Below are 23,489 nucleotides of genomic sequence, written 5' to 3'. Positions count from 1 at the left end.
TCTCAGTGCTGGAGCTGAAATATCCTTACGTGACCGGCTCCTCGGAAATAAGCGTCCTTGCGTTGTTCGTTTGTCAACTTCAGTAAGAACCTGGCTGAAGTGATATCTGTTCTCTGTTTGTAGTCCCTATGTACCAACTATAACATCAGTTCGGTGAACTGACCGCTCTCCTATCCATTATGAGTTCAGGCATTGTCCTAGCCACCGGTGATCCCAGTGCTCAAGCAGACATCTTCGGTCAATCAGAAGCGCGACTCAATCACCTGTTTGACTACGAGCCGCGATGCAATAATAACGAGCAAAGTCTTTTGCAGCTTTGTACCAATCATCGATTGTCCCTCAGACGCATTGTACCCTGCTGGACTATCTGATGCTCCCATACTGATGGGGGCCAGACTGACCACGCGGCCATTGGCTCCCAGTTGCATAGCTCTGTTCTTGACTGTTCTAGGCCACTCGTCGATTTAAATCATGTAACTTTCTTTTAATAAGTTATCACGGGAAGGCCTAATGAAGAAGCTCGTTTAGCTTATCAAACTAACCTATGCAGACCTCCAAAGGCGCATCCTCAGATGTCATTTGGGACGAAATAAGCACCGCCGTGTATACAGCGCGGGGCGAGATGGACCAAGTGGTTAGAGCGCGAATTTACTGACTGGAAGGTCCGTGATTCGAACCAGACCTCGGCCTCTCGACTTCTAGGCTTGGGCAACCTGGCAGTATCCCAGCCCTCGTGCTTCCTGCTTTCACGATGTATACAGCGAGGTGCTCGGTGTGTGGCATTTTCGATGACACTGAATTCGAAACTAGTCACCACGGTCCCTCTGTTCGATATCTCATATCCCCGTTAACACTGAGAGTAATTCGCCCAGAAGGGCTGTCTAGCGTCAGCTCTGGCACAGTCTGTGTGCGGATAGAGAAGCTTAGCTGAGCTAGAGGAAACTGCTCTAACTGTCTGCTAACCCGAGAACTTTTACGTGGTGATTGACTAAAACAATAACACGAAGGGAAGATAGTCGAATCACACGTCAAGAACATCGCTCCGCACGGCTTTCACGATAACATAATACGATGGGTACTTACAAATCTGCGAACAAATTGCAAGGGACAAGAGAAACAAGAGGAACAAGAACAAGCCTCACTACAAATATTGCGACAAACGCTATATAGGACAAACAGGATGGAAGCTTTCCATCAAAAGACATCAACACACATTTGCTGCTATAAGATGCAACCAACTTTCCCTCATCTCCGTTCGGGGCGAGATGCCTCAAGTGGTCACAGTGCGAATTTACGACCGGAAGGGTCCGTGGTTCGAACCCGAGCTCTGCCTCTCGGCTTCCCTTGTCTAGGCTTGGGCAACCTGGCAGTATCCCAGCCCTCGTGCTTCCTTCGGGTGGCATGGCAGCTAGGCACCGGAAGGTGTTACAGCTGAGAGAGATAAAGATTCATCTCCGTTCAGAAAGTTCAACTGGAACGGGGTTCACATCCGACATCATTCAGAGTGAGGAAACATCGGGAATGTATATAAGCACGGTACTCCACCAAAGACGCCATCAACAGCAAGTTGTGAATCACTAAGGACAAAAGAATATCAGAACTACAGACCTCAAAAGTGTACCAGAGATTAAATTAGGAATTCGGAAAAGAAACAGGGACGTTCAATTCAAACGGATAAATCCATTTGATTGGAATATACACCTACCCAGTAAATCAAAGAACCAGATTGAGAGCATCTACTTAACCGTCGGACGCCAGAATACCAGCCAGTGCAACGTCGAAAACAAGACAGCTCAACCAATCAGTCAATTTCGTGATCAGACCACAACGTAACGCAATTAAGGACGAATCAAGTGGAACATGGAGAGAAAATTGACAAAAATAGGTGTCAGGTTAACCAATCAAATCTGAAGAAGGCAAACCACAACGCAGCACGTATCGTCAACGGATCGATCAATTAAAAGGAGGAACTGTCTAACCAGCCGCGCACTGATGATGTTCCTCGTTTGCAAATCTGAAGAAGGCAAACCACAACGCAGCACGTATCGTCAACGGATCGATCAATTAAAAGGAGGAACTGTCTAACCAGCCGCGCACTGATGATGTCTCCTCGTTTGGTGACGAAAACATCAACAGCCAACAATGTGGCGATTTTCCTTGACTTGAAAGGGGCTTTTGACTTCGTCGATAGTTTTCCTCCTCTCAATATACGTGGCCTACGAGGAATGCCATGATTAGTCTTCGTCCCATTTACTTCCATGCTTATGGCTGCATTAGGGTGAAAAATTTTCCCCGCCTAGTATGGTTCTCTCTCCCCATTTTGTCCAGTCTTGTCATTGACACCATCATGGTGTGTACTCTCCAAGGGACTGCGAATCGGAGTGTCGACATCATATTTGGAGAATGATTAATAGACTTATGCGGATGGCATTGGCCTGTTATTTGCTATAGTTATTTGTTATTTGTTATTTGTTATAGTCATGCCTCGGCGAAAATCGCCCTAAATGGATTATCGGAGCTGGTCAGCTTTTTTCGGCGTACGCTGCGCCACCTTCCAAACACAGGGTGATCAGGTTCCCCACTCCTTTGCGCTCCTTTGAAAGAAGCTTGAATTTCTCGATAGGTTTACTCATTTTGACGGAGGCATAGGCCCTGACTGCCTTGTGTAAGCCTAAGTCGGCGTACCAATCATCAAGGCGTGAGCGTCATTTTTGGCGTCAGAAAAGACTAGCACCCAGGGCCGTATCCACAAAACCACTGTGAGAGTATCTCCCTTTTGTGATAGTGAAACTTGATATAAGGACCTCAAACATCTACAGGTATTTGGTCACCGACGCCTGCCTAATATAAATAAATATCGTTCATCTGTGGCACCCTTTCGGTGCCTAGCTGCCATGCTACCCGAAAGAAGCACGAGGGCTGGGATACTGCCAGGTTGCCCAAGCCTAGACAGGGAGAGTCGAGAGGCAGAGGTCAGGTTCGAACCACGGACCTTCCGGCCAGTAAATTCGCGTTCTAACCACTTGGTCCATCTCGCCCCCGCCTAATATAACAGGCGTTAACCTGCTCCAATATGTATGTAATGAGACGGTCCGAAGACCGTTCTCTATCGGTACAGGGTTCCTGCTCTTCGCAGTGGTTAGAACGCGAATTTACTTCTCGACTTCTCCTGTCTAGGCTTGGGCAACCTGGCGGTATCCCAGCCCTCGTGCTTCCTTCGGGTGGCATGGCAGTTGGGCACCGAAAGGGTGCTACAGCTGAACGCTCTCTTTTCTTTCTTGTTTGACACAAAAGACTGTGTGTAGATTTCACAAAGTGCGCTCGTCAGCTAACGGCTAGAAAAAGCCAAACGGGTTAGAAGAGAATGCAGATTGTGGTCGGAGTTTTTTTTAACAATGTCGCCATCTCCGTGAACGGCTCGTTGTAAACGGGAAACATGCTGTGTGCGGGGATAGAAATGTCCTTCTGGAGGCGCACAGATTAGTTCTGCGATTGAGTTGGACAGGACCAAATGTTCGCAGTCGGGATTTAAAAAGTGAACTAGAGAACACGTGTCATTGCCAACATAAGTATTTGTTGTGGCAGTCTACACCCTAGTGACCACTGAGGTCATCGGAAACTTGGGTTTCCGTAGAACAGTTTATTCGCAGTCAACATAAAGGCCTTCGTTTCAAAATGTCTCCGAAAGTACTCGATATTTGGTTAGCTCAATGTCGGGAAACGAAACGAGCGTATTAAGGAGGCTACTTGGATGAGTGATCGTAAAACATCCTAAATGGGTTCAGTTCATGTCCGGTTTCACTTCGAACAAGCGTGTTTTCATTCCCGTGTTTTGACACATTACGGGCGAATCGGATGGCGATCGAACGTTGTACCAAACTGTGCTGTGCTATTCCCATGACCAGGAAAAGTCACGTGCCTTTTCCAAAATGTCATGTCTCGGTTGACTTTGTCGTTTTTCACTAGCATGCATGCCCCTGCACACAGGCATGCTGTTTACTACAAGTCCAAATTGCGGTCGTTCGCTATGATGACTGACAATGAGGGCAGAGGAGACAGAACAGAAGCCAAACAATCGTGGTGTGTCTTTGTGACATTTGCTTGTCCAAAATTGGCTTCTTTTGTCCAAGCACTTCCTTTGTCCTCCTTGCCCTGGTTCATCATAAATACGGATGCTGCTTGACACACCAAGTCACCGGAATCGTCTGAGCATTTATATAGGGAGGCAGGAAAAATTGTTAACTGACTTTTGACATGTTCTTTGAAGTGTGCACGTTCCAGGGATTCTTATCTAGGGCGGACGAAAAAACCGTTGATCTACTGCGTTATCTCACTGTCACACAATCCGAAGGTGAACGAAGTACCTTCAGATTGCCCAAACCTAGGCATGAGTAATCGAAAATTTGTCGAAAATCGATATCTCGGGTGGCTATTGATCTGTTCCAACTGGCCTTCAAACGTTTCTTCACCAATCCAAGAAACGTCACCATTGCGCGGTGCAACCAACCAACCAACCATCCCCTCATTAGACACGGACCTTCGTTAGACCACCTGAGTGTGTCAGTGAGTGTGTTTACTACTGTGCGGATAGCCATCTTTGTTTAACAGCCAGGCAAAAGGCAGATCGTGCATTGACAAGTGACATGCTGGTTGCAGAAACGACGGGACGAGTTATGCCTTAATTGAGGTTTCATCGTGTGCGTGAAGCTGAATGGCCGAGACGCACAACACTGTTGTTTTATCCTCATTCAGAATCATCAACAGTGCACAACGCGTGAATTTATAGGGTGATTCGAAACCGTGACCTAATGGTTGGCAGCCATACCTTTAGGCTGCAGGTGGCTGGTCAGTGGTTTGATCCTGATCAGCCTGATATTATCAAAGTCCTGGAAAAGTGAACTTTTCTGTATCGTAGAAGCGCTTATCACATACGCACACACGATTGGGCGAGATGGCTCAAGTGGTCAGAGCGTGAATTTAATGACCGGAAGGTCCTTGGTTCGAACCCGACCTCTGCCCCTCGACTTCTAGGCAACTTCTAGGCTTGGGCAATCTGTCCGTATCCCAGCCCTCGTGCTTCCTTCGGGTAGCACGGTAGCTAGGCACCGGAAGGGTATTACAGCTGAACGATAGATCTGTGAATAGTACTCCGTTATTTCGTAATCCCTTGCTAAGATTCGAACTCATCAGACCCACCCAACAGTGCACTGAAGATGCCTGCTCGAATGGTGACGAAACGTTTGCAATCCAATTGCCAAGCTGGGCGAACAGATCAAGGGCTACCTGACCAATTATCCCTTTATCCCTACGGGCATTCCGTTCGTTTTGCTGCACATGAAACAGAGGCAAGAACAACTTGTGAAGAAAGCAGGCTTTGTTCTTCCGAAAACACCGACCGTTCAAACGGTGCATGATGATAGCTAGGCGGTGCACTTCCATCGTTTCTGACTTGAGTTTAGTCCACTTTCTGAAAAGCATTGTTGTTCCCCCATTCTGCTTCGATTGAGCTTTCCGGTTTGTAGTTCGTCTTTCCGGGAACGTTATCCCCAACTGCTTGCGTGTTTGGCTGCCATGAACCGTGAGCAGATCCATAACCGACCGGTACATTTATTTACCACGCAAAAGTACTTATCTGGATCTAGGTTTTGCGATTGGTGGATGAAGGTCAAGCACACGAGGGGGTAACAACGGTGAATGGTGAATTACAGCAAAAAGTGCTAACCATGAGAGTGATCAATGAATGGTCCAAACAGAGCTTCTGATCAAGTCATGAACGAGAAAAATTCACCTGTAGGAATCAGAGCTATGCGGATGAACGCCCATCAACCTTCCCGGTACAGTGGATTGGCCCATCTGTGCACAACGAACGGATTGGATTATGTTGCTGTCCGCAATCCGGACACTATATGACTACGTTTGGAAGCTGGAATGTGTAAAAAAAATGCTTGTCCCATTAAAAAGTGCTAACCATGAGAGTGATCAATGAGTGGTCCAAACAGAGCTTCTGATCAAGTCGTGAACGAGAAAGGTTTACCTGTAGGAATCAGAGCTATGCGGATGAACGCCCATCGAACTTCCTCGTACACTGGATTGGCCCATCTGTGCACAACGAACGGATTGGATTATGTTGCTGTCCGCAATCCGGACACTGTATGACTACGTTTGGAAGCTGGAATGTGTAAAAAAAATGCACATTTGTCCCATTCACAGACATAATGTCACTCTAGGTTAGCACCTGCTGTGGTTATCAGGATGGATACAGTCTCCAGTCTACGTTGTTCCTATTCGAGTTTAACTCGCACAAATTTCCGGGGGATTGTTGGTCCCATGCCGGTCTTTACCCCTCGTTACCTGTGCTGATACCTTACCCAACCCACCGATTTTTTGTCTCTCTTACCCACAGGAAACCAAAGGAGGCAAATCGTTCTACAAAGTTGGGTTTGTCAGTGTGGATTTGGCCTGTTTCACTGCGCTTGGCAATGTGACGTCGAGACGTCGCTACATCTTGGAAGGTTACAACGAACGTCACAAACGTTTGGACAATTCCCTCCTGTTGGTATCCTTCTCGATGCGTCAGTTGCTTGGCGATACGTGTTTTCGGCCGTAAGCTCATTTTTCTTCATGTCGCTTCCGTTCATAGACTGCATCGTGTTTTGTCCGTTAGTTATGAAAAGAACAGGGTGAGACGGTTCAAGTGGTTAGAGCGTGAACTTACTGACTGGAAGGTTCGAACCCGACCTCTACCTCTCGACTTCCCCTGTCTAGGCTTGGGCAACCTGACAATATCCCTTCCCCTCGGGTGGCATGGCAGGTAGGCACCGGATGGGTGTTAGTACTAACTATATCAGTTCTAATGCGTTTCTGAACCTCATTTTTTTATCAGGTCCGCATCACAAGAGGCTCTGGGGCGAGATAGACCATCCTCCTTTGATTACTGTGTTTCACAGAACCCTTTTTCATTTAATACTACAGGATGGCTACCATCTAATAATGACAAAACCGACGGATTTTGTAATGGAGTGATTTGGCAAATAATAATGGAGTCCGAGCTAGAGATAGCCGAGCAGGTAAGGGGATAAATTATATGCCGGAATGTCCATGGTTCCATCCACACCCTTGCTTTCCGATCGCCGCAATCTTGGTTTGAGCAACCTTCCAGTATCGCTCCCCATGCTTCCATACGCGACAGCAATGTACCGAAGAGGTGTCTAATGAGCATTTAGACAAAAAGCCAATGGTAGTGACAAATCAACCTCAGTTTATTACTTGAAATCGCTCCTGCATTGGATCCATTTCATATATTGCGTTCCTCGGGGTTCCCTTATGCCAAAAATGTTCAACGGAAGACAACCAGTCAGCAGGCAGCGTGTAATACTGCCGGAAATAAATTCGTACTCTTTCATGCTATAGTGTTGTGAAGATAGCAAGACGTTTCCCACAGGTGACAAGTGTTCCGCTATCTAGAAGCAGTAGTGCTGCCTTCACGAAAGGTAGGACGGGTAGGAAAAATTCGTTTCTAAAGTACAGGCTCCGGTCACCCAAGGATGAATTTTGACCGCCAGCAAACTATCGTATAGTGTCGAAGAAATTATTTGATTTTACCAAGAACCCAATGCGACCCCAAACTCGTCTCTTATGCTCAGTAGTGCCAGAATTCAAGCAACTGTATTTTATTCCCCGCTTTATTCATCTGGACCAAGTTAGTCAGGCCGATAAATCGTTGATTCCGAGGCAGGCCTCCCAAGGAAACCCTGCCAGCCGCTGTCTCTCGGTTCAGACCCTTGAATCAGCTATCAGGGAGAGGACCTCTGAACGAAACCTCTCATTATCTTAATGCTTCATGGGTCAGATTTGACTCAAAAGTTCAAAGTGGGATTTCCCGGTCACCTATGGGAATTTTGTTTGTTTTCGCGGCTCAAATTGGCCAACAGACAAGACTCTGCCAGACATTTTACCGAGCTCGAGGTAATTTAGTGCCTCAAGTGCGAAGCCACTGATCTGGAGGGGGGGGAGTCCGTGTCTCGACTGCCCCTGTCTAGGCTTGGGCAACTTGGTAGTATCCCAGCCCTCGTGTTTCCTTCGGGTGGCATGGCAGCTAGGTACCGAAAGAGTGCTAAAGCTGAACGATTTTTTTACAAGGGTCTCTTCACTTACGAAATGCCAGTAGGGCCACTCTCGAACTTTGATCAACGAAATGGTCCTAAATCCGACATGTTTTAACTCTTGCCTCCTTCCCTTATCTCATTTGGCTGTTTGGAAACCGTCATAGGGACAGAGAGAAGAAGAAGGCACGAACAACTGCTCAGATGACAAGTCAATTGGTGACAAGCCAGTCAAGCACACACGTGCACCCCAACGGATGCTTATCGACTCACCACATTGTCTTCGTTGTTCTTCGTGGCTCCATTTTGCTGTCCTTATGCTGTTAGACCGCTATCGTTTGGCTCTCTCCTAGTTTTCTCGGCGAACACACTTTATTACCTTCGATAGAGAGATAGTTGTTACACCAAGTGGACCATTGACCACGTGCGTTCCAACCACAAAGAGACTGATCGATATCATCACTACAACGACCATGAAGCTGCCTAAAATGCTCGTCATAGTCTTGGATTTCTGACTCCCGGTTTTGCTGTTTCTTGAGTGACACTGCAATCTCGATTCTGTTCGGAGGTCAGCCGTCCCTAATAACCGAACATCACATCATTTGGACGGATGTGTCACGTGCAGGACACGGACCAAACGAAGGCATGTCCTGATTGGTCAGAGTCGAGCATCTTCGATTTGACGCTTCTCGCTCCCTCACGGAGATTCTGGCACGACCTTGTGGAGCACTCCGTGACTACCCTATAAATACAGTTGTGATAATTTTCCTTTGTCTCCATAAAGGGCAGGGTAGAGCTGCCGTGCCTTTTGATATACCATAGTGGGCGGAGCAGGAAGCCAAGGGACCGATACAGAGTTGCCCGACCGTCCAGCAAGTCACAACAGATTCACTTTATATTCTCTCATAAGAAAATGTCTCCGGAGTGCACACAGTGTAGTTCCAGTTGCTTGTGATGGCAACTGTGTCAGTAGCCGAACTGTACCTCGGAAACAAATAGACTATTCCCGTCCTCCCTTCCGCTTGTGTGTCTCTACAAAGAGAACCAACCCACTTTTAGGTGAAATTCGTGGCCAATGCAAGTCACGCACCAGTTGTTCCTTTGCTATACTTGCTGAAAAGCTGGAGTGATATCGACCGACATAAGCAGCAAAGTGAGGCGTAATCTAGTCAGTTTGTGGAGCGTCCGCTTTACTTGAGTCGGCTAGGTTTTTTATCAACTCTCCCCCGGAGGAACGAACAATCCGATGGTCACCCTGAACGAGGAGCATCGCGCTTTGGAGCATTCAGGCTCAGGAATCCCCTCCCCCGCTCATTTTTTGAAAATGCTCATTAGCTGAGAAGTTGCACTGTCTTCTAACACGTTCAGAAAAACTCCATAGAGTTGAGTACAAATTGTGGTAATAGAACGAAACTCATCTGTCCGAAGAATATCCAGAAAACCGTGTTCGACAAGTTTTGTTCCACGAAAAATTTTGAATGAAGAAGAGCTGTTTCACCAGCTGGAGGAAATTGAACCTGTAACCGTTGGAGACGTATGGTCAACAAACCAGAGGTTCGGCTAATATCACTGATCCATGTCACATGACTCGGTTTCCATTGGCTATTGGATAAAAAAGATGATCGTTCAGCTGTAAACACCCTTCGGTGCCTAGCTGCCATGCCACCAAAAGGAAGCACGGGGGCTGGGATACTGCTAAGTTGCCCAAGCCTAGACAGGGAAAGTCGAGAGGCAAAGGTTGGTTTCGAACTATGGACCTTCCGGTCAGTAAATCTACGATATAACCACTAAGCCATCTCGTCCCTCTCGTGTAACGAGTAGACCTTTCAATTGTTTATAGCAAATTACTAGTCGAACAGATCCACAGGTGACTAACTACCACCATAACGGTGCATCCCAACAGCTCGTTTACTCCGATACCGGTCGTCAAATGGCCGATCGTGCACTGTTTCAACGCTGATGATAGGTTATCAAATGTGTTCAAGTGAGCCTACGCATTCTTTCCACTGATTCGCTGTTGCCGGGGCGGGTCGTTAATGTGGTCAATCAGTCAGCTGGACGCTTTTACGCTTCGTAGTCTCTGTTCGGGAATCCTTTTCCGTACCGGAAGGGCTTCCATCAGGTTGACAAACGGGAGCCACTACTCGGTGACAACCGGATTCCCGTTTATCTGTCCATGGGATTACACCTTTTCTTGGAACCGCTGCGATCACCTGCATCATCATTCGTTTCAACTTCTTCGGTCGCCTGCTCGTTTTGCAGGTGTTGAACCACGAACGGTTAACGTGTGTGTGTGGACCGGAGCCTGTGGCGTTGCTGTCGATTGTGATGATGAAAAGAACGAACGTGTGGCGGTCCTCTAGGTCCAACGAAGCTGATTCCCTTCGACCACTCGCTAGCTAACTCCTACCGACTGTGGTTGGTTAAAACGCATCCACGGATGAAAACCGAGTGGTCTGAAAACACAGACCATTCTAGACTCATTCTAGGCCCCATGGAAAGTAAAACTGTGACATCAGTAGGGCAGACTTATCACAAAAAGGAGATGCCGACGAATTTCGCTGTCATAGAACACTTTCGACCCATTTGACTTCTTCTGTCAGCAGGAGAGATAGTGGATTTTTTTGATAGTTACATTCTGGCGTGATTAATTAACTTGCGATCTTTTTGTATTGTTCTTTGTGTCACATTCCCTTTCATACGTGTGACCTTGGTTGCGCTTGACGACTCGTCTTACCTTTACTCGTCTCCACTCTGATAGCCCTCCGGAGAACCTTAGAAACTGCTTGATTGAACCTCCTGATTCTGACGAAGGTGACTATCCGTCAGTGGCTGCGACGCACTCAGAAAATCCAGACTCTGTCGATTGTGCCATACTCGATCCATCTCTAAGCACGGTATCCACTCTGTTGAACTCAAATGCCATGGTGTGTCCTCCCGCTGTCACTGGAAGCAACTCAGTGTCTATCGATCGAATCCTCGAATCGATCAGTTCCACGTCTCCGGAACTGTTCCCTTCTGTCCAACTCTCGCGACCCACGGGGTCAGCACACTCCACGCCTCTGACAAACATCGCGCGGTCGACCACAGGTGGTGAGTTCGTATGCTGTCTTACCCACTGAAATCGTTTCACAGCTCATCAGTTCCAGACTTGAAAACGTTGCACTGATTCCCTTTATCGGTTGGTTGATCAGATGGTAGTGGACCTGTTCGTCGAGCTTGGTTTGCAAACGTTTCGTCCTCGATCGAGGGGACATCGTCAGTGAGCAGTTGAATGGGTGCTTCCTCCGTGCCTGGCTGCGTTTATGTAGTTTTCGAAGAGTATCTAATATCCTGTCGTGTGATTGGCTAATTGATATATCTTTCTTGTAGTATTGTTCTCCCGATCGTGATTTGTGCTGCGTTGTGGTCTGTATGCCTCATATTCCACTGGCTGGTTGGATGGCTGTTTTGAGGGTGTTTCAGGTCCGTTTTCGATTGGTCCGTTCCCGATTAGTGTTGCTCTATGGTCTCTCTCCCTTGAATTTGGTTGGTTATGATGGCGGTTTCTATTTTTGGTAGTTTCCTTACTTCAGCCCGATTCAGCCTGATTGTTTGTCCGAGTTTGTCCGTCTCTGCGTTCTGTAGTTCTTTTGCTTCCAGTGGTCAACAGACTGGGTCGATTTCGATGTGCTTGTTGACGGCTTTTTCAGTGGAATGCCATGCTTCCATGAATTCACGTTCGTTCTTTGTTCTCTCTTGGGCCGATATGTGAACGGTGCTCCAGTTGAATTTGTTTCCATTTTGATCTTCTTGCACGAAGACGAGTAAAAATTGGCCCCACGTAGTGTTTGTCACAATCCCCTCACTGATTCTTGTACACAACGTTGGTCCTCAACATTCTGTCCACTTGTCCTTTTGGGTTTGATAGTGCTGTCCGTAGTGTTTGCAGGTTTGTGGGACACGGTTGTGTTGTACTGCAGGCGTGCAGTCAATTCCTAAACATTCCTGATGTATGGAAATGTGATCCGTTTGTCTTCTCCTTGTGCTGTTGGTCGAATTGAGTTTTCTGAGAGTGCACCGGATGAAATGGATACCCACTCAACTGCGAACTGACGATATCTCCTCAACTGGGGACGAAACGTTTGAAAAACCATTTGCCAAGCTCAGCGAACAGATCAACTAACATCTGATCAACCAACAGTAAACACATCCGAGCTACCTATTTTCCGACAAACCGACATTCTCCTTATATGCATGAACAAGTCCAAAGTGTTTCTTACTTGCTGGCTTCATTTTTTTGGTTTACCTGTGAACTTCATCGATTTTGTTCCAACCATTCCACACCGGTTTGCCGAAACCTGTTGTGTGAACATTCCCACGCATATTGATTTTTGTACACACATTGCACTCGTGTTGTCGTTCAGGTTTCGTCAACCCAGTTCATCTTCAGGAGCACCATTTTCTAATTCATTTTTCTTCTTCGCCCGAGTTCGGTGACCTAAACTGGCGGATTTATTCCGCTATGTCGCTGTTGTGCCTTCACAGCAAACGTTGTCCCGAACTCAGTATGATCCGCTCGCCACGCTGGCGGCGAGTGGTTAGAGCACGAATTTGCCGACCAGAAGGTCCGAGGTCCGAACCCGAGCTCTGCATTTCGACGTTTCCTGTCTAGGCTTGGACAACCTGGCAATATCCCTCGGTTGGTATGACCAGTAAGAACATGGCCACGTTCGTTCAGTAACCGACCCAGGGCACATCCGTCCAATCGACGTGGTGTCATACCAAAAACCACATGTTGGGTCTCTATGCAAGACTGATCATGGGACGAGATGGATCAAGTGGGCTAGAGCGTGAATTTAATGACCGGAAGGTCCGTGGTTCAAACTGGACCTCTGCCTCTCGACTTCCCCTGTCTAGGCCTGGGCAACCTGGCAGTATCCCAGCCCTCGTGCCTCCTTCGTGTGGCATGACAGTAAGGCACCGAAAGGGTGCTACAGCTGAACGACTTATTTTCTCTATGCAAATCTACCTTCCGACTTTCCTGCTGGAAACTACTCTCGTCATGCGTGGAAGCTGGTAGACAGGGTTGTACGCATTTCAGGACATCATGTGGACCACTGCCTTCATCATTCCCATAAGCCAAACAACGACCATGGCTTTGTTCACGGACGGCTAGGATTTGGGGGGTGGGGTGGGGAAGAGGCGGTGCTTTGGAGGTCACTGCTTTGTAGTGCACAGTCACAATTATTATAACGTCACAAATCGGACAAAGTACAGCTTCGTTGTCAAATAATTGAGTCACTGGTGTGCGCGGGTCAGAATCCGTTCTGGATACCTTTGACGGGAAGATGATGGGTGTCGTTGGCTTCAAAACTCGATCGCAAAGCAGCTGGTGTGTGTGTGTGTGTGCGGTCATATCTCAGTTGCAATAGCTATTAAGAAAAAAGTCGCTGTAGGGGCTTCGACCTTCAACCTTGAGAATCCAGGGTTTCCATCAGTGCTGTCACAGTGGACCCCTAAGTAGAGCCCAACGGAAGGTGTCGCACCACAAGGAAGTCCTTTATTCTCTAGCGTTTTTTCTGCCTTTCGAGTTTCCTCTTTCCGGTCCATCAGGGGTTAGTCATGATGCCATGGATTCCCGGGGTAACCATTATAGCACATTCTAATTTCATGCATGAATAGAGTTTGCATGAACTCTGATGTTGTGAAGTCGACCTTGTACGTTTAATTCCATCGCGACCACTTGCTGGCGATCTTCGCTACTCGATGGCCGGCAAGTCTAACTCGAGATAGCTTACTTGGTCCTTGAGGCACGAACTTACTGACCAGACGGTCCGTCGTTTGAACCCGTCGTTTGAACCCAACCCTGACATCTCGATTGCATCTTATCTACAAAAACTGAACATCCATCTTCTCTTGAACGCGTCTTCCTGAACTTTCCTGGATATTCCTCCGGGATATTCAAGCAAATGCTACAAAGCGACTCCACTAATTCCGCAACAGATATCCCTTTTCAAGAGACGCAAAGCGAATTTACAAGAAAACATACTACTTGCATGCCTCCCCCATCAGTAGTATCACCGTCACAATAGTAGGAATCACCAGTAATCGATCCTTTTAGATGATACTTCCAAAGTGAAAAAACTGTGTGTGTAAAGGTCAGCCGTTTTAGTACTTATCTGGCTTGCTGATTGCGTCGTGTCCGTTACTGCTTTCTATGTTGGCCGACTTATTCCTGTCCTCATATCCTAGCACCGACTGGTGTTTTACCATCGATCTTCTGTCCGTTTGCTCACAAGAGGGTGTGAGTTTGTGGGAAAATTATAATCCACTTGATCGTGGCTAAATTGCCTGGTGCGTCTAATGCGGACACCGTCCGGTATCGATCACAGTTGTGCTCTGCGGTATTGTATTGCCTCTCAATATCAGACATCAGCGCTTTAGGACAGCGGAGATGTCATGTGAGGACAAGTGCTGTGTGCACGGGAACGTTTAATTTTGTCAGCACGCGAACATGTAAGTGGAATTATGATCGTTCGTAAGTGCTATACTACTCACCAAATCGTTTTTGGATCACTTCATGAGCTCGATATAGCTCACAGATTAAGGCGTGAAACTACTCATCGAAAGGCCCCTGGAGTCTCTACTTGATTCGTTCGACTGGTCCTCGTAGGCCTCTTGTCAGCGAAACGACCAGGAACCAGAACGACTCTCTAATCTCCGGTAACCGAGGACGTCTGGACCGTTGGCACAGTGCTTTGAGCAACAAATGAGTTGGCCACCTTCTACCTTCAATCCGGACTGCCTTCAATAGATAGGTGAACTGCGAGCATCTCCGCCAAGCACTATCGTGCTCCTGGCCCTCGCGACTTTCTACCTACTCTTTTCAAGGATGGCGGTGAATCTCGCAGTCAGTGCATGTCTAGCCTATTTGTGTTTGTCTGGGAGGAAGACACCGTTCCAGACAACTGGGTCGAGTCGAAAAGAGTACTCGCAGTGAATTTGATAGCCACAAAGGTGTTAGTTTGACTTCTAGCATCACGGATTCTTCTTCGTCTTACGGCGGCACGCGCGTCCTTGATTCGCGAGAATCAAGCGGGATTTCGTCTGGGTAGAGGCTACGTTGATCACATCCTCACACTCCGTCGGGTGTATCAGAGCAACGATGCACGGCGCGCGCGTCCTTGATTCGCGAGAATCAAGCGGAATTTCGTCTGGGTAGAGGCTACGTTGACCACATCCTCACACTCCGTCGGGTGTGTGTCAGAGCAGCGATACACGTACAGACGACCCACAATCTTGGTATTCCTTGACTTCAACGAGGCGTTCGATTTGGTCGATCCGTCGGTGCTGTTAGCCACATTTTATGAAATGGTACATCATCATCATCATCATCATCGACAGCATGACATCAGTGTTCAACACCGATGCTTCACCGCCGTACAACCATGACTTATTTGAAAGCCTTATTGTAAAGAAAAGAATAAAGGTGGATGGGGGAGGGACTTAGTGCTAGCTTAACACAATCATTACGAGGTACCTACATCTCCAGACATTCACTCAGACAGTCTGGATAGAAACTGACAACAAGAACGCCACTGACATCGGTTGGCAGCCATATCTTGTAATGTCTCCAACCAGGCACATTGAGGATCACGCGGTCGCCATCCTGGAAGGCGAGTAGCACCGACAGCACCCAAGAGTTTCGTGATCTCCTTCATACTCCTCTGCCAAGTCAAGGGTACACCTTGGTACATGGTACACCCCTATATTCACCTACTTCTAAGCGTGTGAGTATATGGCGAGCTTTCCAAAAGTGGTGTCCATCAAGGATGTCCACTCTCTGTCCATTCTTGTTCAACTCTGTCATTCACGAACTGATGAGGCGAACTCCGGAAGCTTTAAAAAAAACCGGTGTTCAAGCTTTAGCTAGTGAGAGCCTTGTTGATCTGGAGTACGCAGACGAGTCGTCCTCATCTTTGAGGACCAATGCAAGGGAGAAATTACGAAGAGTTTTGGTGTTGTTGGTTCGATTTCACTTCTAGTGGATCACCCATGACCCCATCGTGGGCTTCGCTGGACACACTGCAAGTCATAACGATTAATCTTGCTGTCAGGTTGTGTAACTGAAAGCTTGAAGGTGCGGGTAACCGAGAAGGCTTTTGGTAAGTCGTCAACAAATTCCCTCCCTCACCCACTCCTTTTCTATCTTCAAATATAATTAGATAAATTAGCGAAATACACTCATTTGCAAGCTAATTTGGTTTTGCGAGAGACTCACCTACAACCCAGCTGAATCTCTCCTTTATGATGCTTCTAAGCAACTGAATTTGCTGCACGTCTCTCGAAAAACCAAATTAGTTCGCAAATGAGTGTACTTCGCTAATTTCATGCAATTTGGTTTCAAGTAGAACATACGGTTGACGGAAACTCGGGGACTTCGTCTACCTGATGACCCCGAACTGGAAGGGCGAAACCGGTGGCGGGCTGTCGACGGAGTTTCAGCAACCTTATGAGTAGTGCATTACAAATTTAATTGGATAAACTTTATAGTTGTACGGTCGTGAGGCCTCAGTGTCAACACTGAGGTTGCTTCCTCTTATGGTAGCATATGTTGGTGAGCAGAGGTGCCGGGATGGAGCGAAATAGTGGTTTCAAAAAGCGTAAACCTCGCGAATTTGGATAGAACACGAATAAACCGGTCGTACGACTACTCGGAAATATTTGTATTTTTAGTAGTTAAAACTTCGTCGCTTCGTCGTGCATAAACTCTTTTTGCTACTGATGTCCCTTAATTGGAGTTCTGCTCACGCGGCTGTGTTCACAAGTTGAGCAGCTCCATATACTCACCGGCGTGGACACGTTTGTCATGAGTTTTCGTGCTTGTGTGACTGTTGGGATAGTGCTACGCCCCTGCCGAAATGGCGATTCGTCAGGTGCTTTTACCTGAGTCCAGTCTGCAATCAAAACGGCCATTGCTTAAGCTCACTTGCAGACTGTCCCCCGTCCCGCGGTTGTGGACTTCCCCGACCTTATACCACCGCCTTCCAAAGAATTTGAGTATTGTGGTCCAAAAAATGAATTTCCTTGATCCTCTACCCAAGAAGTTCATCGAGATTTCTTGTATATATAATGTCGACATACTGTCCGCTGCCACACCCAGAAAACTTTCGTGCCTACTGGCGGATGATGTGTGTTCCGCATGACTGTTCCAAACACGGTGCTAACCTTCGGTTATGGTTAGTTCACCTGGTCTTTTGTTTGTTGCTGTCTAGACAACAGACAATATGGTATGCCCCACTTGCTTCTATATTAGGCTATTCTATACAGTGTATGCTGTGTAGTCCAGAATAAAAAAAGAATCGCGCGTAACTCTCTCATACAACCCACGTCAATCGCAAGGACCGACATGAGAGTTTCCGTTCCAGTTGTTTCTCATTTTCGAGTGCTGCTACACGTCACAAGGCTTAAACAAGGACTTTAGATTTCACACGGACTTTTTTCTCAGTTTTGTACTTCAAAATCTCAAAATTCCCCACCCCGCGCTAGATCAGATTTCTCTTCCGGTTACGTCTCACGCTGTTCTGTAAATGTTTCTGCTTAAGAAGTAGTCTCACACCAATGTGTGCACACTTTTGCAATCTTATATTCTGAGTAGACATAATTTGCATAAATGTTTGACAGTCCGCAGCCACACAGTTCTATAGCTCGCTGGAATCCGAAATGCGAGAAGTCACACTTTCGGTTTTTGTATCGGCAACTCAGAATAGCTGGCATTCCGTAATAAGAAACGCACGAGCCTTCTTATATATCAGGTGGTTTTTTTTCGAACTGCTCATTTTCCGGAATTCGTTAGCCGTGATTACAGTTTACCTATTTGCTGCGTACAAACCCCCTCACTAGGGCGTTCCCTGTAAGTCACTTCAAAAGTGCACTTCACAAACAGACACCACATCCAAGAGCGGTCAAATATTTTGCATTCTGTGACCTTTTCCCTCCTGCTTCAATCTCACAATAAGTCATCCGGTTCATCTCGGTTTCCGAACTCGCGTTCTCTAACGTAATCAAAGTGGTTAGACTAGATGCTCAGTCTTGTAACCCCGTGACTGTGAATAACCCAAGTTTTCCGGGAAAGAAGGCCGAAGTTGTTTATTAGAGAAACACCAACTGAACAGTTACAGACTATTGAACAGCTGAGCAAAACTCTCATATGCATCTTGTTTACAAAATTGAATATCCATCTTTCCCCTGAACGCGTCTTCCTGAACTTTCCTGGATATTCATTGACTGTCACTGAAATGCAGGCAAATGCTACAAAGCGAGTTCACAAGTTCCGTAATAGATCTCACTTTTCAAGGGACGTTAGGCGGATTTACGAGAAGACATACTACTCGCATGCCTCATCAGTGGTATTCGCCGTTATACCGGTATCCATCTTCCTGTTGTGTTTTTCAATGCATCACTGCATCAAGCATTTTTGCTCAAACTTTAATCCGAAACGATTCGAGCTCCACTGCCCAACACATAATTGCACTTTTGCCGACGAGAGGAGTCACCGCAGATATGGTGCAGAGTGACCTCCCTCGTGAACTCAAGTCACATGATCAACACGTGGCTGTTGTTGATTGATTATCGTGCGAATTGGCAATGTTTACCCATCCCGCACATCGCCGGTCATCAGCCTCTTTCAATTACTCTCCCAAAGGAGTCTTGGCTTGGCGATGAGGTTCTTCAGTGTGTCTAATCATTGCAGCCGTTACCATGTTCCCTGTTGAGAATGGTGAATATTAGCCACTCGTGTTTCCGCTCCCGGGCGGTCGCATTTGATGCTTCTGTACGCCGTCCTGGTTCTCATTGCACAGGAGAAGGCATTGCCGCATCTGGCCGCATCTCCCATCGTCGATGAACGAAAAACCGCGGCAATCGGTACTTTGCTTGTGGCCGATTCGCCACGCTTATCCTCATCTACAGCAACACTCATGTGTCACAGTAACTGACCCACCGATGCTTGTGGCTATCATCCACATCGTGATTCGTGCGTAAAACCTGTTCCGTTACTAACCCCAAGTCAAATGGTTTTGCATTTTTTCTCACTTTTGGCACGCATCATATGCACATACAGGTGGGTGCATGTTGTTGTTGTTCCTGGAATCCACCTATAAGAATCAGGCTACGCGTTCCGTTGAAAGATACCTCGGTGGTGACATCATTCCAAAGTCCAGCGGGTGAGCACGCACACACACAAACGACATGACCAACACGGAATAGAAGCGGAATGTCAGACTAGAAAAACTGGTTGCTTTATTGATCAGTGTAACGGCGACGGGGGGGGGCAGGGTTCGGTAATAGTAGTAATTTTCAGAACTGAGCAACGTAGCCCTACAAAGCTCGGGCAAACGTGGTCCATCAACTGTGATTTTTATTGGCTGTTGGTGACTGACACAGGATTGGCTAAACCAGGAACGTCAGTGACATTGAGAGCCGATCTGGATTGATTGTTGACAAGTAGGAGATTTTTAAGTAGAACATAAGGTTGACGGAAACCCGGGGACTGCGCCTACCTGATGAGCCCCAAAAAGGGCGAAACCGGTTGTGGGCTGTCGACGGATTTTCAGCAACCTTATGAGTAGTACATTACAAAATAGGTGATTCCGTCACATTTCATCGAACACACGTTGTGTCGCTGTGTTGGCATACTTCATCTCGAATGCGACACTTTTGTTCCGTAAAACATCTTTCGGGAACGCAGAGGGTGAATGATCTTTTCCTGTTGATATGTTTTGTCTAAGAGCAGTGACATACTGAGCTGAAAATCCCTCTGTTTCTTCATCTGGATGGTTCAGTGGTGATAAAGTAACTATCCACTCACTTATCACTTTTCCCAGAGGAATTCAGCTCTTCCCCAAAGATCCGTTGTATATCCAACCCCCCCGGGAATTTTTGTCATTGGCTGGTCAAATTTCTCTCCCCATGTCTCTCGATGTATCTTCCTGGCAATCAATCGTGATCGGAATAACCGGGCGAGCCTAGTTTATCGGTTTGTCTCGTGCATACTGTTGCCTGTGAACGTTTATTACCATGGTGTTGTCACGCAAGCCAAATGCGGAATTCTCATCTATCAATTAGCTCCCGGTAGCCATTAGGTTCAGTTGGCCAGCTGGTATAATAGGCACGGAGATTGCCGTGTTTTTTCACTTCATGTCTGTTCGACTTTGCTGTTAATCTGTACGACTTTTTTCTGTCTCGATCCAGTGTTCTGCGACTCTGTATCGGCTGGTTTCTCGTAACCTAACCACCTTTGAGATGCAATTGAATAGGATTGTTGATGATCAGTTGACTCCCGCCCCAATGCGCTATCCACAGTAACTTTGGGAAATCTGCACAATGGACTGGCATCATTTTTGGATACGGCTGTCAGTGCACCCCAGCACAGAAACTGGATATGATCAGGCGTTTATCCTCAGGTAGAACAACCTTGAGCCACTTTCAACCGGTGTCAACCCGGTGGAGAAAACCCACAGGACAAACAGAAGGGGGCATATGTGAAGCTGCTGGCAGGCTTGTCTCTGATTTTTTAACCACGTGAGGATAATTAGAGTTTGGTTATGGGACCGTATAATTCATGGGTCCCACCCCGAATAGCGAACTGTGCTTAGCCATTACGTGTCGGTTGGGGCACCATCAACGCGCCGGAAAGACAAGTGTGCTATTTACAGGCACGGCTGTGCAGGTGAACGCAGCGGACTCTGTTTCGGACGAACTATGTGTAGTAACGGTATTTTCCTCAGCTTATTTCTCGGTCTGAGCCTTCCAGTGTAGCTTTCACGTCAAAACAACCACCAAAGGTGCACAAGGTCTATTAATGCCAAAAACGAAGTCAAGAACAGTTATACACCGCTTCGTGTATATAGCGTAAGCGGATATAACCTGGAAGTTCTGACGCGTTCTGGATGCGCGATGGCAATCGGCATTTTGCCAATACTGGGTCATGATTGGCTGTTGAGTCTAGATTTTTGACCAATCAGATCTCGTCTTGATGCCGGACCGTCAAGCGTCCCGAATTCTTGGCCAATCTCGTGCGGGCCAGGCTTATCGGCCGTAGTAGCGCCTAAAGACGTGCGGTATAGCGGGATCCGTGTGGAATTCTGCTTAACACTACCATAGTCTGTTTCACTAGCATCGAAATGTGGCTAGTCATGCTTTTCCTTGACTTGGTGTCAAGTAATCCCATGTGAGCTATATCTACATGTGATACGAAAACGCATTCAAATTTGCACCTTGCTCGTATCTTTCCTGAATATCATTGCTCTCATCTTCCTATATTTTCTGATAGCGGATTCCATCACTACTGCGGCACTCCTCCGGACGATTTTACAAGGCACAGGCGATGATCGACTCCATCACAGGAACCCGGCACTGTCGCAAGATCAACTGAGTGGTTTACTGACCAAAGTGCTCTCTTCACAGAGCACTGCTACCCTCCCAGACCCTATCCGCTCTATCCTGGAGCCCTACCTGGCCCGGTCCACAGAACATCTGGACGAGACTCCACCCACTCCCTCACTGCAGCCAAGGAATCTGAACTTGTCTGATACTGGGACGCAGGCGTTACAGGAGGACCATGGTTCAGACACGGCTAGCAAGGTCAATATTTCGGTAGTTCCATCGTGTTCGACCGAGCCGTCGAAGCAGTTGCTCTTCCATGATGTTCCTGGTAAGTTTAAAGAAATGCTTGGTTTAGAATTTCTTCCGTAATCTCGATTTCCCGACATCGTCGTCATCATCATTCAACACTGATGCTTCGCTGTCGTACAAACATGATTTATTTGAAAGCCTTCTTATGAAGGAAAGAATGAAGGTGGAAGGGACTTAGTGCTACCTTACTACAATCATTACGAGATTCCTACACCTTTAGACACTCAATCAGGTAATCTGGGTAGAGACTCAAAACAAGAACCCACTGACATCGATTAGCAGCCACATCTTGCGGCGTCTCCAATGGAGGTCACGCGGTTCCCATTCTGGAAGGCTAGTGGCACCGACTGCTGAACATGTTCTTCATGCGCGACCGTAAATTAGCTTTCTAACTGCCTCGTTGCGGATTTACCGACACTAACCCACACGAGCCATGGTTCTGGGATAACGATTGTCGAATACCTGAAGATGTCTCAGTTCCGCTGCCCGAACAGGCCGAGTCTCACAGCCATCCAACAAAACAGCCCGTACTGTAGCTTGATACACACTTCCCTTCAGATTCAGGGATAAACCATTCTGACGCCATAGGTGTCTCAAATTAGCAAACGCGACCCGAGCCTTGCAGATTCGTGCATTGACCTCATCTGTCACAATCAGAACTAATACAACTTCCGGGGTACGTAAAACGCTCCACTTTCCGGTGCCCCTCCTTGGATTGTAAGTGACTTGTTCAGTAACTGCATGTTCACGTGCATGACCTTACACTTTGTTGGTGCAAAGTGCATACCAAAGGACGCACGTTAACTACTCGAGTTCACAGTTTGTTGAAGGCTTACGGTCAGCTTTTGCCAATAACTTGGAAATATTACGTCGAGTGTAATGTAATCCGACCAATATATACCAATTTGGTCTTGACGGGAACCCAATTGAATCACTCATTAATGATATGCGTAAGGGGTTGACGGAGATTCGGAGACTGTGCTTCCCGGCTGAGCCCTAAAAGAGCGAAAACGATCGTTGGCTGTCAAAGAATTTTCAGCAACCTTGTGAGTAGTTTCCTTTTTGAAAATATACTGCGATATCTTGCTATCTCGTGCGAGATAGCTCAGTGGTTAGAGCGCCAAATTACTGACAGGAAGGTCCGTGGTTCGAACCCTATGTCTGTCTGTCGACTTCTCCTGTCTAGGCTTGGACGACCTGGTATTATCCCAGCCCTCATACTACCTTCGGGTGGCATAGCGTTTAGGCACCGAAAGGCTTATACGTGAGTGGAATCTGATCGTGATACTACGGGGTTACGAACTACCACACACTGTTGCGTACTTGAGTGTTGATTTGTACACCGCCCTGTTTTGTATGTCACTTCACCGACTTTATCATTCCACTAGGTCTGTTGTCAAGGTCGCATTTGTTTTGTTGTTACCAGGCTCAGCCCGTGCACTCTACCCGCGATTCATCCACGTTTCTATGACAATCGATTCACCGTTTGTCGGATCATAATGGAGAAAGTTTGTTCCTCATTCCACCCCCCATACTGAGGCTTGCATTTGGGTCACAATTGTACTAACCGTCTACAAACGGTTGGGAGGAAATTGCTGACTGAAAGCTCGGGATGTGTGAGCCAACGTAATAATCACCATCATTGTCAGTTGTAATAACCGCTTACTCATCGTACAGTGGTTGTAGCTGCCACAGTTTCGTTCACCGATG

At 47.1% G+C, this 23,489-nt stretch overlaps 2 protein-coding genes across 2 annotated transcripts in view; one reads left to right on the top strand and one right to left on the bottom strand.

Moving 5' to 3' along the window:
• Positions 1-23,489, top strand: part of T265_13311 (hypothetical protein) — a gene marked incomplete at both ends in the record, with an annotated part of 38,839 nt that overhangs the window by 1,275 nt on the left and 14,075 nt on the right. The window contains 3 exons of the mRNA XM_009168302.1: positions 6,404-6,603; positions 10,864-11,195; positions 21,418-21,798. Of these exons, the coding sequence (XP_009166566.1) occupies positions 6,404-6,603; positions 10,864-11,195; positions 21,418-21,798 (913 nt within the window). The remainder of the gene's footprint in view (positions 1-6,403; positions 6,604-10,863; positions 11,196-21,417; positions 21,799-23,489) is intronic.
• On the bottom strand, positions 18,841-19,065 carry T265_03741 (hypothetical protein; the record flags this gene model as incomplete). The annotated part of the gene is made up of 1 exon (XM_009168288.1): positions 18,841-19,065. One exon carries the CDS (start codon positions 19,063-19,065, stop codon positions 18,841-18,843), a length of 225 nt encoding a protein of 74 aa, XP_009166552.1.

Source organism: Opisthorchis viverrini (genome assembly GCF_000715545.1).
Source record: "Opisthorchis viverrini unplaced genomic scaffold opera_v5_54, whole genome shotgun sequence".
NCBI classification, from domain to species: Eukaryota; Metazoa; Platyhelminthes; class Trematoda; order Opisthorchiida; family Opisthorchiidae; genus Opisthorchis; species Opisthorchis viverrini.
This window is presented reverse-complemented; position numbering and strand designations above follow the sequence as displayed.